Raw genomic sequence first — 17,339 nt, forward strand, 5'->3', positions numbered from 1 at the left:
CCGGGAGCCGGTGACTTCAGCTACAGTGTGTGGCAGAAGAGATGGAGAGGGCTGGGCAGGTTAAACATGCGAAGAAGATAGAACGAACCAAGCATGGTGAGTGATTGGACGGAAAGGCCAAGGAATTAGGAAATTGACTTCTATGTTCTCTGCTTGGCTAGCTAGGTACATAGGCCTTCCACCAATAATTAAAAAAAAAAAAAAAGACACAGGAGGAAAAGTGGATTTAAAGAAGGAAGATGGCGAGTCCAGCTTTCCACAGTGTGACTCTCAAGGGCCTAGAGGAAGTCTAGATGATACTGTCTAATCCAAGCATTTCACTAAAAAGTGAGGCAGCGTGTCCTAAGGGCTACTTAGTTTTCTGTTCAAGAGTGAAATAATAATTATGAAGGAACCTCTTGGAGACAGGTATAAAATAGATAGAAAGCAATAGAATTAATATAATATTAATGTAGCATTCTTTGGGTTTCCCCTGAGGTACAAAATATTTAATACATTCATTTAAATACATTTAACACATACATTTAAAATATTTAATACATTCATTTATGGTAAGATATCAGTGACTGGGCCTTCCCAGGTGGCGCTAGTGGTAAAGAACCCACTTGCCAATGCAGGAGATATTAGACATGCAGGTTTGATCCCTGGGTTGGGAAGATTCCCCTAGAGGAGGGCATGGCAACCCACTCCAGTATTCTTGCCTGGAGAATCCCCATGGACAGAGAAGCCTGGCGGGCTACAGTCTATGGGGTTGCAAAGAGTTGGAGACAACTGAAGGGATTTCATATGCATGTGGATCAGTGGCTTAACTTATTATCTGTCCTAAGAAAGAGGAGAGTGAAAAAGTTGGCTTAAAGCTCAACATTCAGAAAACGAAGATCATGGCATCTGGTCCCATCACTTCATGGCAAATAGATGGGGAAACAGTGGAAACAGTGTCAGACTTTATTTTTTGGGGTCCAAAATCACTGCAGATGGTGATTGAAGCCATGAAATTAAAAGACGCTTACTCCTTGGAAGGAAAGTTATGACCAACCTAGATAGCATATTCAAAAGTAGAGACATTATTTTGCCAACAGAGGTCCGTCTAGTCAATGCTATGCTTTTTCCAGTGGTCATGTATGGGTGTGAGAGTTGGGACTGTGAAGAAAGCTGAGCACCGAAGAATTGATACTTTTGAGCTGTGGTGTTGGAGAAGACCCTTGAGAGTCCCTTGGACTGCAAGGAGATCCAACCAGTCCATTTTAATCCATTCTAAAGGGGATCAGTCCTGGGTATTCATTGGAAGGACTGTTGCTAAAGCTGAAACTCCAATATTTTGGCCACCCTGTGTGAAGAGTTGACTCATTGGAAAAGACCCTGATGGTGGGAGGGATTGGGGGCAGGAGGAGAAGGGGATGACAGAGGATGAGATGGCTGGATGGCATCACTGACTCGATGGACGTGAGTTTGAGTAAACTCTGGGAGTTGGTGATGGACAGGGAGGCCTGGCGTGCTGCGATTCATGGGGTCACAAAGAGTCGGACATGACTGAGCGACTGAACTGAACTGAACTGAAGAAATATCTGTGTTTCATAAAGGACAGCAATGCTTAACTGAATCCCAGATAAAATAATTTCATTTATTTTCGTCCTGGAGATGGATTTTTTTTTTTTTGAGAAGATGAACCTTCTAGAACACCTCAAATCATAATACATTTGCAGCTGCTAATTCCATGTACATAGGTACAGGGGTAATTTGAACATCTTAAAGTTGTCATAAATTCATTACATGGAGTTCTTTCATCCTTGAATTAACTCTCCCGAAGTAGTCACATTTGTTTATTTCAAACATTTAAGACCTTCAGTATCTTGTTATCCAAGTATAGAAAATCAGTTATTACTGTGCAATATAATGAAAAAATTATTTACATGACCAATTTATTTGAATTTTAAGTTTTTAAAAAATGCCATTTTTCATCTCTATGCTCCCCTTCCAATGCTCTAAGTGTAATCTCTGTTAGATGAGGGAGGGGGCATGCATCTCCTCGTCCCCACGTAAACTCTCATCTGTAGGATTTTGGTACACAGGCTCTGGATTAAAGCGCATTAATGGTGATCTTGATTGCCTATTGCATCCTTTAACAAGAAAGATTTAAGTAGTAACTCATAGATACATTAATTGACCCTAGTGTGTCTTCTTTGAAACAACTAGGAATGGAAAGAGTGGAGGAATAGAGATTCAGGGAGAGTAAATGAATTCTCGAAGACACACACTTCACTGGGGAAATAACCAAAAGGGACTGGCTTTCCTGACATCTCTAGCCACTAAACAATGCTGTCTCCCTCCTGTTAGGATGCCATCATTTGCTGAAACAGCCAAATCATGCAGGAGAATGACCCTGTTCTTATGACTGAGTAGCCTGGGGATACTTTCTACTAGGCAAAAGGCCACCCATCTCTCAGATTTCTTAACTTTGCTTTGTATTTAGAGAAACATGCTGTTCACTGTTCCAACATCATCCATCCTTGTCAGCACTCAAGGCCACAGCTTCATCTGAACAGCCAGTGATATACTGCAGAGAGAATGCACCAAAGACATCAAACTCTGTATGACATTTATGTAGACTCTGAGTCCACCAGAAATGGATTGATGATGCCATAAAGTCTTGCAGTAGCCAGGCAAACAAAAGACTAAGGAGAGATAGTGGTGGTGGTGATGGTAGGAAAAACAATAATTTTCTCCATTCACTTTCCCCCTCTGCAGAAATTCGTTTATGTCTTATTTAGAACATGAGAAAATTAAATGAGTACAGGGATTTTGGAGGCCCAGCACAGAAGCAAACTCAGTCTTGTCAGTGGTACTTCCAGCCGCCTTGGCTGGGCCAACAACCAGCATGGGTAACAGGGCACTCAAAATATTCCACTTTCAAACTTAAGACTTCCTTCCAACTATATATATTCATGGAATAAAAGACTTAAGAAACATGGATGTAGAAGTGGCAGTGATCAGGCAAGGGTTTGCATGCATGTTCACTGTGTCCCCTTGGCAGGTGTCCTCAACGTCCAATCATGATGTTATTTATGATCATGCCAACCCAGGATGGACAGAATGCTAACATTCTGCTCTGGATGTCCAGCCTGCACACTGGATTAAAGACAGCAATGTGCCTAGATTTGTATTCAGGATTATCAGCGTGATGGGATCCATCTTTTCCTGATCCCACAGGTATTTTGTAGGTACTCAGGAACCCCAGTCGGAGAAGGCAATGGCACCCCACTCCAGTACTCTCGCCTGGAACATCCCATGGATGGAGGAGCCTGGAAGGCTGCAGTCCATGGGGTCGCTGAGGGTCAGGCACGACTGAGCGACTTCACTTTCACTTTTCACTTTCCTGCATTGGAGAAGGAAATGGCAACCCACTCCAGTGTTCTTGCCTGGAGAATCCCAGGGACAGGGGAGCCTGGTGGGCTGCCGTCTATGGGGTCACACAGAGTCGGACACGACTGAAGCGACTTAGCAGCAGCAGGAGCAGCAGCAAGAACCCCAGTGGAAAATGATCTCACACAACAAAAGAACAGCATATTTTTCGTAGCTAATGCTAATCAGTTATGCAAGCACAAAATATCCTTAAGCTTGCTACAAACAAAATGCCCAGTTATCAGAAATGGGGCTTCCCTATCCCCATTTTTACCTATTCACATAAACATGCATGCGTTATTGCAGAACCACTGTGTACGGCCTGTGTGTAATCTTCATGGGCTGCCTGCAGCTAACTTTGGAAGATGCAAATTTTTTTTTTACATCATTTAAACCATAGCAACACGTACATATTTTAAAAATAATCAGTAACTAAAAAAGCCTCACATTCACATGAAGAAAGACAACAATAAATTGGACTTACCAGTTTAGGTTGTTTGAGGCAGCAGAGGAGCAAGTTGCTGGTAATTGTCCAGTGCTTTCATTCAATAAATCACATTGGCTCTGCTTTCTCCTGTGGCTCAGCCTCTGCGCAAAGCAAGCAAACCTCCTTCCTATTCTGTGTAAAGAGTGAAATGCAAGGAGGATCACTACAGGCAAGAGCCGAAGTCATGATCACTAAGGTATCTCAAGGCAAAATAAAAGAGCCAGAGATGTACAGAGAGAGGATGGGGGAAGGAAACAGCTTGGCTCAGAATCTAGGTGTATTCTCAGGACTGCAGCCCCGGGAGGGATTGATTTCTCAAGCCCTTGTGCACGTAGTGAAAGGGTACTATGACTCCTGTGCACCTTTAGCCTATTGTAACTGTGAGGTCCATTAGGAATGGCCCACGGGGAAAATAAGCTTCATGGCAAACAAGACTGAATCGGAAAAGATTGTTACTCAAGGATGAGCAAAGGGGCGATGAGGCAGCCAGTGAGCTTTGCCCTGTACGAACTGCAGGGGAAGAAATGTCGCCTGGCATCCTGGAGCCCTTCCAGCAGTCTGTGACTGCAAATGGTCCACAGCCTCCTGGGGCCAGATACCCTCTTACGCCCACAGCTGCTTGGGACCAGAAGCCACAGGTGGCAGCCGTATCCTCTCACCTCGTGGCACATGAGCAATCCTTCTCCTAGTAGGAACAAGGGGCATCTTTAGAAAGGTCCCAATCCCCCTGGGGCTGCTCAACCAATGCCAGTTTTTGTCTGAGCTGGGTCTGAGAAAGTAATCAACAGACTTGGGACTTAGGACACCTAAAGTCTCAGTTTTTAGGAAGAAGATTCCAGTGCTTTCATTACAGACACATCTGGATGCACCTGGCTCCCTTCACGGGGTTATGCGTTATGCAACGAGTAAGACATACAGAATGGATTTCCTAGAAAGCCACTTATGCAGGCATTTTTCATATTTCTCTCTGAAATAAAATGGCAAATGACCTCCACAGGCTGCTTATTATGTTTAGGGAGGCATTGTTGATTGAGAGCACATGTGAATATGCACACACACTCACACATATACACACATAGATACACACACACACGTCCCTAGCAACAGCACTGAAAATCTTTCTAAAGCTCTATTCAGATTCTGTTTCTGCCAAATGAAAGCTTAGCTTCTGTAATGACTTTAGAAATAATTTTGGACCCTTTTCCTAGGCACTGACACTGGCCTGTGATTTATACCTGGAGCTCAATTAACTCCCCTATTTCGAATGTGACTTTGTAACAAACCAGGAGAAAGTCTCTTGGTTATAAGCAAGAGGGTGGAGTGTTAATATATGTCCTGGTTATCAATTAGAATCCTGGGAGTGGCATCTTGTATTCTTGAAAGTCTTCCCGCTTTATAGAGACCGCACCTCATCCTGGCAGCTTAGTCATCCCCAACAAGTAGTTGTTCTGGGGCTGAGATCCGAGATAAGGCTCAGTGACATAAAACCTGGGTGTCCAAAGGAGGAGTTTAGTTTGGCTTTGCACAATTGTACTTTTTTCTCATTTGAAAGGGAAAGTTTCTCTCTGGATTTCTTTTTTTTTTCTCTTCTTGAACTTATTTGTCCATGGAGGCATTGATAGAAATAATCTAGTTTGGGAATATGCATGCCCTTGAGGTTGAGAAGGCTAATTTTTTCATCAAGGATGAAAAAAGAGTCAGGCTACCCTCTCACAGCTTAAACCTAAGTGATTGCCAGGTAAAACTTTACCCTTATCTCTAGGAAGGCTTTGATTTTTGATGCAGATTGACTTAAATTCCATCTGCTGGGGTAAACCAGGTGACTCTCAGTAATTCTCCTGAGGTTAGGGGCTGCCTCCCAGGGGTCATTAGTTCAATCTGCTATGCAAAACTAAGTGGGTGATGCCTCCTATACTAGTGCTGCCGCTTTTTGGAGCAAACACTTGAGACTGAGTCTATTGAAAAGGAGAACCATTCGTCCATTCATTTCTTAATCCACTCTTCAACAGACATTTATTATTACTTAGTAGGCTAGATGCACTATGCCAAATATGTAATGTTATGAAAAAATTATCAATAAATAATAACCCCCATCATACTTTCACAAAATTCTCCCTAGTCTGGCTCTGACTGTCCCTCTAGCCTAATTTCTCGTTACCTTCCTACTTGCCCTTCATGCTGTAACTTTTTTGAATATCTTTCAAGTCCTTGGACATGCAATGCTGTCTCTTCACTCCAGAATTCTGCATATGATTTTCTTCTGTCTGAATGCTCAGTCCCTTTTGTCTGGCTAACTAATGTACGGTTTGAGTCTCAATTCAAGCATCATCTCTCAGGGATAGTTTTCTAGTCCCTGAGCTTTTAGGATTCCTACTCTGTAGTCCTATAGCACTTTATACCCTCCCATCATTATATCCATCACAATTTTTTTTTTTTTTTTGATTTTTGTTTGACATCAATCATTCCCATTTACTGTAAGAGTTTAAATACAAAGTCTTTTATTCACTGCTCCATCGCGAGTGTCTTGCAGAGTTCCTGGCCTATAGAAGGTGTTCAAAAAATACTTAGAGTGTTTTGTTGAAGCACTTAGCATGTATTTATTGAATGATGAATAAGCCATCTCAAAGAATAACAGGGGTCTCAGAACTGAAAGGAACCCTAAAGTTCACTTAGTACGTGTAATTTTTCTTGCCAAGTGGCCATCATTGAATGCTTGTCTTTTCTGACTATTCCGTCTCCATTAGTCCAATCACACATTTACTTTGTCCCATACCACCTCCAGCACTTTCACAGCATGTTCTTGCTTTTTGTTCTCCAGCTGTTTCCGGGAGTTTGTCTCATCCCTACAAACTGGTATTCTCCATAACACCTAACAAAAGTCTGCAATTATTTGATGCTGATTCATTTAACAACAAACATCTGAACAGAGAGTTAAGTGATCATAGTCCCTCTTTGGGAAGGTTACTCTGGTACTGGGGGGAAGGATGGGTTGGACCAGTCAGACCTAATAATGACCAGAGCCCAGAGATAGCATTTTTTGTTGTTGTTGGTTTTTTTTTTTTTGAATCCCATAATGATTTTATTTTCTAAATATTCTGTTTCATACTCTATTCAATAGTCTCTTCCCTGTAGGTGTTGTACATGTGCCTCCATGTATACAGATCAGCACATTCAATTAATTAACAAACATGAGTTCCTTTCTAACTCTGCCTGCTCTTTGATTTTCTTTCTTTCTTTTTTTTTTTTTTTAAAGCAGCCTTGCTCTTTCTTGGGCTTCTTGCCACTTGCCCTGGTGGCTCACCTGGTAAAGGATCTGTCTGCAATGTGGAAGACCTGGGTTCAATCCCTGGGTTGGGAAGATCCCCTGGAGGAGGGCATGGCTACCCACTCCAGTATTCTGGCCTGGAGAACTCCATGGACTGTATAGTCCATAGGGTCACAAAGATTTGGACACGACCGAGTGACTTTCATGTACTCTTACTTTTCCTCTCCCTCTCCTCCATCGCCCCACCCTCCATATCATGAAATCAGAGTTCTCATTTGGAACACTGAGAATGTTTGGTCCATACTCAGCACTTCCCCTCCACCCAGTTCCACCCCCACAGTTAGTTCACTTGCTTAGGTCATTCATGAGTGTGTCTCACTGATTAAAGCTCCTTTCAAGACAAGGATTGCATTTTACTTATTTAAAAAAATTTTTCCCTCCAGCCCTTACCCTGCCTGGCCCAGTGTCTTATAGATAGTAAATGCTCAATAAATATTTTTTTCAATAAATATTAAGAAAGAAAAGTGCTTATTATGTGCAAAGATTTGGATGGAACATTATGGTGAGGAAGGCTACCAAGATGAATGAGATACCTTTTGAAAGATAGGAGAGATCTATTTAGTGAGGGAGATGTGACTTATAATACAGGGCAGAATTAAATACATGTCGTAAAAGTATGAGCAATGTGCTAAGGGAACAGAACAATTATTACTTCCTTCTGGGATACATAGGGAAGATTTACAGAGAAGGTTGCATTAAACTGGATCTGGAGGAATGAAAACCTCCAGACATTGGAAAGAAGAGAAAGGAATGGAGACAATGCACAGAATTCCTGGAATATTTGAGGATTGACAAGTAGTCCAGTTGGGCTGGGTAAGTGGTAATGGGAGGACCTAATGGAATTTAAGTTTCAAAAGTAGGCAGGGGCTAAAGACTGTGTTAAAGAGTTTGGACTTTAGGTACAGTTGACAGAGATTTGAGCAGGAGAATATCAGTGCAGTTGACTAAAGATCCTTCTGGTCTAGCCATCATGGGCCATGAACTAAAGTGGTAAGAATCTGTAAGCAGGAAGACATTGCTGTTGAGGGTCTGTGAGTGTACAAATTAGGAGATGAACACGGGACATTCTTTGGAGGTAGAGCTTATAGAATTTGTCAGTGGTACAGGTGGAGGAAGTGAGATGGTGAAAGAAGTTGAGTTTTAACTTGCATGATGGCAGATCATGATGGCATTACTCAATCCCAGTAATCAAACATAGAAATAACTTAGGCATTCACGTAATGTTCTGAGCACCTTTTGAAGACAGAGAAGAGAGCAGGAGACCAAGTCCTTGGAGTCAGATGAATGTGCCTAGGTGGCTTTGAAGAAGCCATTCAGCCACAGATAAAGTTGCAGGCACTAGTGGTAAAGAACCCGCATGCCAATGCAGGAGACATAAGAGACATGGGTTCGATCCTTGGGTCAGCATGGCAACCCACTCAAGTATTCTTGCCTGGAGAATCCCATGAACAGAGGAGACTTGCGGGATACAGTCCACAGGGTCACGAAGAGTCAGCAACAACAGAAGTGACTTAGCACACATGCCTGCAAAGATCCAGGGCCATTTGCAAGGAGACGGGTGTAGAATTTCCCTTGAAAGAAGATTTCCCAATTAAATGTGAGGGTTTGCAATTTCCCATCTCTGAATTATTTACAGTGGAAAGAACCCTGGTTTGGGGTGTGGACTCTGAGCTTGAGCCATGGAGCTTTCCTCATCAGCTGTGTGACCTTGGGCAAGTTACTTTCTATTGTGAGGTCTCATTTTTCCCACTTGTAAAATGAGGGAGCTGGGCCAGTTAAATTCAAAGGTTCCTTTTAGTACTATACTGGTCTCTGATTTGTGAAGTACCACGTTTAGAATTTCAGAACACTTGTGAAATTAGTCCAAAACCCACCAACATCAGAGGCGACTGATGTCCAGTCTCTCCTGCAAAAGCATGCCCATATTTTGAGAATGTCCATTGCCAATACACATCTGCCCTGCGGTTAATTCCATGTGGTTTGTTTGTAAGACATAAATTTAAATTGATCACTTTTTGATGATCATTTTCTAACAATTTTTCACTCTTTTTTTTTTTTTCCCCAGCAAAGAATTTTTTAAGGGGGTACCTTTTCACCAGAGTCTCAAAATTAAATTATGGGAAGAAAGCAGCAGTCCCTTACTGTGGTCAGCAAAGAGTTTGGCCAGCCTACTTCCGCTCCCTAATCTCCTGACCTTCCTTAGGGCGCGGCTGCTCAGTAACGGCTCTGATTCTTTTTTCAAAAATAAAATGTGCTACTTATCGAAAGCTGCTAAAAAGGAGACAAAAAAAAAAAAAGGAAAAGAAAACTAACACCCCAGGGTGTATCTGAACATGCTTATTATGTGTGAAGTTGTTAGTAATGAATGTGAAACTCTTCCTCCTCCTCCCTCTCAATTTCTAAGCCCCAAAGAAAAAAGAAAAAGGGATGGGGGAGGGCATTGGCTATTCAATCCCAAGCAGACCTTTTCAAAAGGTGCAAACTGTTCATAGGCATGGTATTTCTTGATTATTTTGTTTTAAGCACCAGTTGACCTTTCAGACTAAAAGTAAAGGTCCTCAAATATCCTGAGATACCCTCTTTTGGTTTTTTTTTTTTTTCTCTCTAAGTCTTGGAAACTAGACTCATGACATTCAAAAAGACTCTTCAAAAAGAGATGGTCCGTATGACTTCTAGTGTGATTTGATGACAGGGTGTTTATCTGAACTAATCATGTGAGATTTTCCAGCGTTGCATTTTTGAGAAATGGGATTCTCTTAAGGAGGTTACAAACACTTCACTGAAAGCTTTCCAAGAACGGCTTCATTCGGCCTCTCAGCAGCCTCTCGCTGGGCTGTAGCACCAATGTGATAATCAGGGTCCTGCTTCTGAAAAGTCTTCTTGTTCTGGCTGCCACCCTCCTTTCAGTCATCATTAGAATTCTCCAGCTATGAATCCCCTATTGTCTGTGTGAGCCCAGGATCCCCCCACACCATGCAGAGGCAGGAATGTGAACCTCCTGGATCTGACTCTAAGTCTCCACCTTATCCAGCAGGTCACAAAGCCCCATTTATACACAACTCCAAAGTTTTTATCATAATTCTTTATCTGCTCAGCCCCATATATCCTCTAGGGCAGTCCAGAGACATTTGGTAATGAAGCTCATTTATCCTCATTTTCTCAATTGGCACACTTAAAGTTCTAATATTTATGTTCACACTGTCCTAATTTTGAATGTCAAAGATACTATACTAGACAAGCAGCATTGCTGAAGGATAATTGAACCACACAGAAGAATTCACCAGAGTCGGATACATGATGTGGTTTGTCATATTACCAATCCCTGCATCAGAAATAGTTACTTTTAATAACTCTGTGAAAAATAATAATAAATGCTGCCATTTATCAAATGCCTCCTGTGTGTTATGCAGCATTATCACTGAATCCTCACACAAAGAGGATTATCCACTTTTTCCTGATGAGGAAACTAGAGTTCAGAGAGATCAATTAACTTGTTTATGTGCTGAGGGGCTGAGCTGGGACTCAACCCAGATCTCTGATTGCAAAGCTCATGACATTTTTACCTCATTTCTACCTCACTCCTTTGCCTCTTACCAGAAATATAATTTGTGAGTTGTTTTAAATTAGTATAACATACTTATTTTTTTTAACTCACAAATACATGAAGAATTATGAACTTAGGGCTGTTAAAATGTTTTGGCCAACTGAGTAATGAGATCTGCTCTGATAAACATTAATTAGCACAACACCACATCAGAGTAGGATTTTGTGGCATATATTTCACCTATCAATAGGTGGCAGCATTCACCTAAATCTCTCCAAGAGGAATTAGCACAGGTTACTTCTCCTTACAACCACCCCCAAGACCATCTACCTTCCTTGATATACTGTATTTTATCATAAAGAAAAGCATTTACAGTAAATTGGTTGCTAAATGGATCTTGATCATGCCTCTGTGTAGTGAGATTTGGGCTATAAAGAGGTTGTTGGGGAGGATGATGAACCATCTCAGAAACACTGGGAATCCTCTCCATTCACAACTTTCATTTCTGCTAATTCTCTGGGGAGATCTTTTGTTTGCAATTCAAAGCCAAAGGCATTTTTGTGTCTTTACTTCCTCTAAGAATGTTGTGTAGAATCCTCAAATAATTTTAAAATGTTGATACTGTTTATGCACTTATAATTCAGTGAAAGAATTTGTTTAGATCAGGACAATAAAGCGACTTTCAGAATATATGATTTCAAAACCTTGTGTACATGTATACCTACCCATGAAATCATATCACTCTTTATCAGGAAGCATGGAAACCAGAGTCCATAAGGACTTGTATAAGGATTCAGCATACAAGTTAAAGTAGTCAAGCTGATAAATCAAAATACTGAAAGATACATGACTTCTTTGGAGAAGGAAGTGGCAACTCACTCCAGTATTCTTGCCTGGGAAGGGGGCCTGGTGGGCTGCAGTCCATGGGGTTGCAGAGTCAGACAAGACTTAGCGAATAAACAATAAGAAGATGACTTCTGAGTTATAAGTATGCTCTTTTTCCACTTTCTCCTATTCTCTGTTGTATTCTTTTTCGCCTCCTATTTTTTTTTTTTAAAGAAAATCTTAATATGAAAACATGTAGTTAAATGTATTAGCATAGAATCTGTTTCTACTTTGCAGCTGCCAATAAGACTCTGTATAGTAGGATTTACTTTTATGAAGTCAAGAAAGCAGGTGTGGTAGTAGAAACAAAGATAAGCTGCCCTACTTTTATGCTGACTTCTCCATTTTCATTTGGGATACTTGGGACTGATCATCATCGATGATGACTGGAAAGCACTTAGAAATTAGATAAGACAAAGAGTCCTAACTCTGAGAAATAAGAAGTTGACTCCAGTAAGATTCTAAAGAAGAACAGAATTTCTCAAAAGAATTCAGATTGGAAAGTACAAGACCTTGGAGACAGCATGTTAACCTTTTTTTTTTATGTTCCCCAAATGGAATAAGCATCTTTCTCTTCTATCTCTGTGGCATCTGTAGCTATTTTAGTGCTGTTAGCACAGTTTAACTTTCTTAGAGTCACTTGGGTCTCTTCTTTCCTTACTGTATTGAGATCTCCAAGAGGGCAGGGCTCAGATGTGCCTGACATTTGGGTCACTGAGTCATGTCTCTGAGCTCAACCTGTGTATGGTAAATGATGTTCGATACATCTATGTTTAATTCAACTGAATTAAATAGAACTCAGAGGAATGTAGTTTATACTTTGCTGTTGTGGTTCAGTCACCAAATCGTGTCCGACTCTTTGCGGCCCCATGGTTGCAGCATGCCAGGCCTTCCTGTTCTTTACTATCTCCCAGAGTTTTCCCAAGTTCTTGTCCAATTTTATCCTTTGTCCTTAATTTAAAGAAAAATTGCAGCGAGGGTGTTGGATACTACCCATGGGTCACATTCTTATTTCTCCTGTAGTTCTTTCATTTCAGGACAGCATTGGTAAGTGACTGTCAAAGCCCACCACATCTTTGGAACCATTAATTAACTAATTTTACATCATTGGCAAGACCGCTATATTTTGTAGAATACAGTCGTGGCCATAGAAAGGTTAAATGCAGAGGCAGGTAAAAAGGTCATTACAAAGGACATGAAGTGACCCACATCTAGTGTGTCATTTCAATCACTAATGTTTCCTGCCTTTGTGGTTTGGTGACCCAACCTGCTCTAAAAAGCGGAACAGTACAATGCTGTTTCCAAATGGCAGCTATCATTGTTTCCCATATTAGGACAAAGCTAAGTGCAAGGGTAGGCTTTCATTTTGAAAAGCTACAAAATTACATTCCACTTATTAAGCGTATCAGGAGAGATTGCCATACTTGGGAAATGAATTACCCAGCTGAATATCACAGGCATAATGAAGACATCAGCAGCAACAGTGTAGCTGTAGATTGTCTGATTGTATGTTGACTGTTCTGGCCATTCAGGGATACCCCAGGCAGGAAGTTGTTGTCATATTGTCCACCACATTCCTAGCCTTGTCCACAGCCTTGGTGATAAACCTGCTCTTGGAAGCACAGGGGAAAACAATACAAATAACAAACCAGAAAGAGAATCCTCTTATTCCTGGCAAGGGTGGAATCTCTCTCCTCCTGCAGGCCCAATCTGTCATCTTCTTAAAAAAATGATCATGACAAAGAGTGTAAGTTTAGTTCTGATTTTCCAAATAGTGCTTCACAATGGGCTTTAGTTTGTTAACTTCAAAATCAGCAACAGTCTAGCAAGAAAGCCAACTACGTGGTTGGAATTCACACTTTTCGTATGAGTCAAAGAGGAAGGCATGCTGAATTGTTGTTCCTTTCTGCAGAACAGTCTGAGCAGGTTGGTATGTAGTGTCTCTTGACATCAGCTAGAATCTTCTGAAAGATTATCTTGCCCCCCACTCCTTTTTAAAACCAAACAACCCTTTCAACTTTCTTCTCTAATAATTGAAGGGGTTAAACTAGAATATCTTGAAGGGCACTTCTGACTCTAACATCTCATGATATCAAAAGACCTCTGAGAGCACTTTGCACATGCTGCTGCAAAGATAAATTGCTTTATTTCCACTCAGCTACTTTTGGTCTGTACTGGAAATACAGTCGTTGCTCTGTATCTGTATTCACAGGAGATTGTTCCATGACGCCCCCCACCCAGTGCTCCAGTCCCTTATATAAATGGTATGCTGCTGCTAAGTCACTCCAGTTGTGTCGCACTCTACGCGATCCCACAGACGGCAGTCCACCAGGCTCCCCCGTCCCTGGGATTTTCCAGCAAGAACACTGGAGTGGGTTGCCATTTCCTTCTCCAAAGCATGAAAGTGAAAAGTGAAAGTGAAGTCGCTCAGTCGTGTCCGACTCTTAGCGACCCCATGGACTGCAGCCTACCAGGCTCCTCCTTCCATGGGATTTTGCAGGTGAGAGTACTGGAGTGGCTTGCCATTGCCTGCTCCGATAAATGGTATAGTATTTGCATATAACCTATGAGTGGGTTTCCCTGGTGATGGTAAAGAATCTGCCTACCATGCGGGAACTGCAGGAGATGTGGGTTTGATCCCTAGGTTTGAGAGGTATTGTGTCCCCTGGAGGAGGACACGGCACCCCACTCCAGTATTCTTGCCTGGAGAATCCCATGGACAGAGGAGCCTGGCGGGCTACAGTCCATGGGGTCGCAAAGAGTTGGACATGACTGAAGGGACTTACATGGCACAACACAACCTATGAACATCCTTCTGTATACCTTATATCCCCTCTAGATAGTTTATAATATTGAATACAATGTAAATGCTATGTAAATAGTTGCTGGTTCATGCCAAATTTGTTTGCTTTTCAGACCTTTTTGAAATTTTTTTCCTGAGTATTTTTCATTAGTGCTTCCTTGAATCCACAGATGCAGAGCCCACAAATATGGAGAGTCTACTGTATGTTCTAATGCTGCAGAATTTATATAGGTGAACTTTCTTTCCCTACAGTACAATGTAATTTTGCTTGTAACACATGTGTTCTTTATCAGGAATATTTGTTTTTAAAAAATGATGTAGATGTCCTTCCTTTATTAATAGAGCCCTGTATTTATTCACATTTTCTTTGGAGAAAGTCAACAAGATGTTGCTGTTGATAGGGCTGATGCTTTTGTATGCGTTTACCACACTGCATGGGAGCATTTGATCCTCTGATTATCCTGGGTCCTCACTCACTGAAGAATGATTTGCATGAGTAATAGTTGGTAGTTTTGGTGGTCAATCAAGCCACAGAGGAAATTCTCCTTCCACCTTCATTTATTTTTTTCTCCTGAATGCCAGCCAAAAATGGAGTTTCATAAAATCATATTTCAAAACTAGAAATATTTCTGTTTGGAGTTTGAGTCTTATTAAGTTGAATTCTAGGTGCCTGTGACCAAATTTCATAACAGGTCCTCTTATCCTTGGTTAGCTGATAAATAAATGAACCTCTGAAGAGGCCTGCCCTCTTTTACAGGCTGCTTTCTCCATCTCATTTTCAGTCTGTGTGTTCCTTAGATGATAGCTGCATGGATGCCTTGGGATCCAGTCCTCACCAGATTGCCCATCTGCCTATCTCTACAAGGAATACCTCCCAGCTTGACAAATGGTTTATTTTGATAATTTCATGATACCACATCTTCAGAGAGAAGACAGAAGTCTTTGTAATTAATCACAAAGAGTTGAGAATTCAAAATAGAAATGGAAAGGAAAAGTGAAGACCTAAATTTTATTTGCTCATTCAAACATGATAATGAAGACCTATAGCTGCAGGACAGGACCCATGAATGATGAAGGCACTACACTGCCATGTAAACCCTGGACTGTAAACGCCACTTTAACCATTAAAACTACACTTAGCAAAAAGGAAAAACTTCTTTCCCTTTTTTCTAAAAATGCCAGATCAAGTTTGCTGTGCAAATGTTGGAGCTTCTGACCCATAGTGCTAAAGAGGTATTTAATGAAGAAGAAAGACAAACAGGAAAAAATAAAAGTAAAGTTAAAGAATTTGTAATAATACTTTAAAAGAAGGCTTTAAGGATTCATCTTGTTAAAATTTAGCCTCATCTCTATTATTCCCATTTTCTCTTTACAAATGTTGGCACAGCCCTTTTATTTCTGGCCTAGTTCTGTCTTCCGTCTTCTGTCCCATTTCCCTTTCTTTACTGTGTCCCAGACTCTGAAATCCCATGAGAGCAGACGCAGGAGGGGCCAAATGAGGTGCCCTGGCCACTTTGTAAGTTTGCTCAGCAGAGCTTTTTTAAGGACTACATATGCCAAGTACTCAATGTAATTCTTCTGTGGCATTGTCAAACCTACCGGATACACCTCGCAGGAGAGCAAAGGCATTGAATGGAATTAGAGGCTCAATGGCTTATTCACTTCATTCATTATTTAGGGGGAAAATCCAAGACTTTGCTCCGAGAGGATTAAAAGGACTGCAACAGGCGCCTTCCGTCTGCGCTGCCAATCTAACTAGGATAGTCTCCACTTGGTTTGAAAGGGAGGTCACAAAGTCCCACTTATTTCTCAGATCCTCAACACTCAAACTCAGCATATCAAATACAGCCAGAGCTATTAACAGTCATTCAGTCTCACTGCTCCTTCAGTGATTTACCTTCAGCATCAAAGTGGGCATTTTTCGTATAGTCCAGTTCTCAAATACATTTACTTCTTAAATTAAAACACACATACACCACACTACATATTCTCCTTTAGATACATGAGTGAGAAAATCAAGAACTTAAAAGCATTTACACTTCATCAGCCAAATATAAATTTAGTGCAATGTGACATGTGGGTGGAAGAAATTGTGGCTATTTTAGCTGATTAAAACTACATAGACTGAAGAGAGTTACATGCAGGCCAGTGACACACACTTGCTCTTGAACAAGAAGAGCTAATTTTGGGTTTGGCAGCACTGAGTAGTTGAGGCTGCAAGTAGATTGCTGCCTGAGATGGCATCGGACATCACACAAGGACCCCAGAATTAGCGTGCAATGGTTTGAGTTCTGTTTGAAAAAGACACTGCTGCATTCAGGTAACTTAAAATCATTCCCGCATCTGTACCTTCTTCTACCAAACCTTGTCAAATAGGCCCTCATGTGCTGTAGACTGGTACAGATAAAGAAAGCTGAGGTCAGGGATCTGATATATAAAAAAAATTACAGTACTTGGGAAATGAAATACCAGTCAGATTCAGGAAATGTGGCTAAAAAATTTGTTTGCTAATTTTTAGCTATGAATCTTTGGCAAGTGACTTGACTTCAGACTCAATTTTCTTGTCTATAAAATGGAATTAATAGTAGTTCCCCTGCTAAAGGCTTGAATAGACACATCAAAACAGAAGATATATAAATAGCCAATAAGCATGTGGAAGCGTGCTCAACTTGACGAATCAACAGAGAATTGCAAAACAAAACCACACTGAGATACCAGTTTACAGCTACTACAGTGGTGAACATCAAATGCTAGTGAGGATGGTAAGGAATAAACTGAATGCATTTGGATTGCTGAAGGGAGTGTAAAATGGTATAACAATTTTGGAGAACTGTTTGGCAGTTTCTCATAAATATAATGTATAAGAAAATATAATATAAGTCAAATATAATATACT

General features: G+C 41.0%; 1 protein-coding gene across 7 annotated transcripts in view; it reads right to left on the reverse strand.

Annotated features, from left to right (window-relative positions):
- The window catches only part of ANKFN1 (ankyrin repeat and fibronectin type III domain containing 1), a 444,226-nt gene that overhangs the window by 197,076 nt on the left and 229,811 nt on the right, over window positions 1–17,339 (reverse strand). For all 7 annotated transcript variants that reach the window (XM_070357280.1, XM_070357278.1, XM_070357282.1 and 4 more), the window contains one exon: window positions 3,884–4,018. In XM_070357280.1, coding sequence (XP_070213381.1) covers window positions 3,884–4,018 — 135 coding nt within the window. The remainder of the gene's footprint in view (window positions 1–3,883; window positions 4,019–17,339) is intronic.

Source organism: Bos mutus, chromosome 19 (genome assembly GCF_027580195.1).
Source record: "Bos mutus isolate GX-2022 chromosome 19, NWIPB_WYAK_1.1, whole genome shotgun sequence".
Classification (NCBI taxonomy): domain Eukaryota; kingdom Metazoa; phylum Chordata; class Mammalia; order Artiodactyla; family Bovidae; genus Bos; species Bos mutus.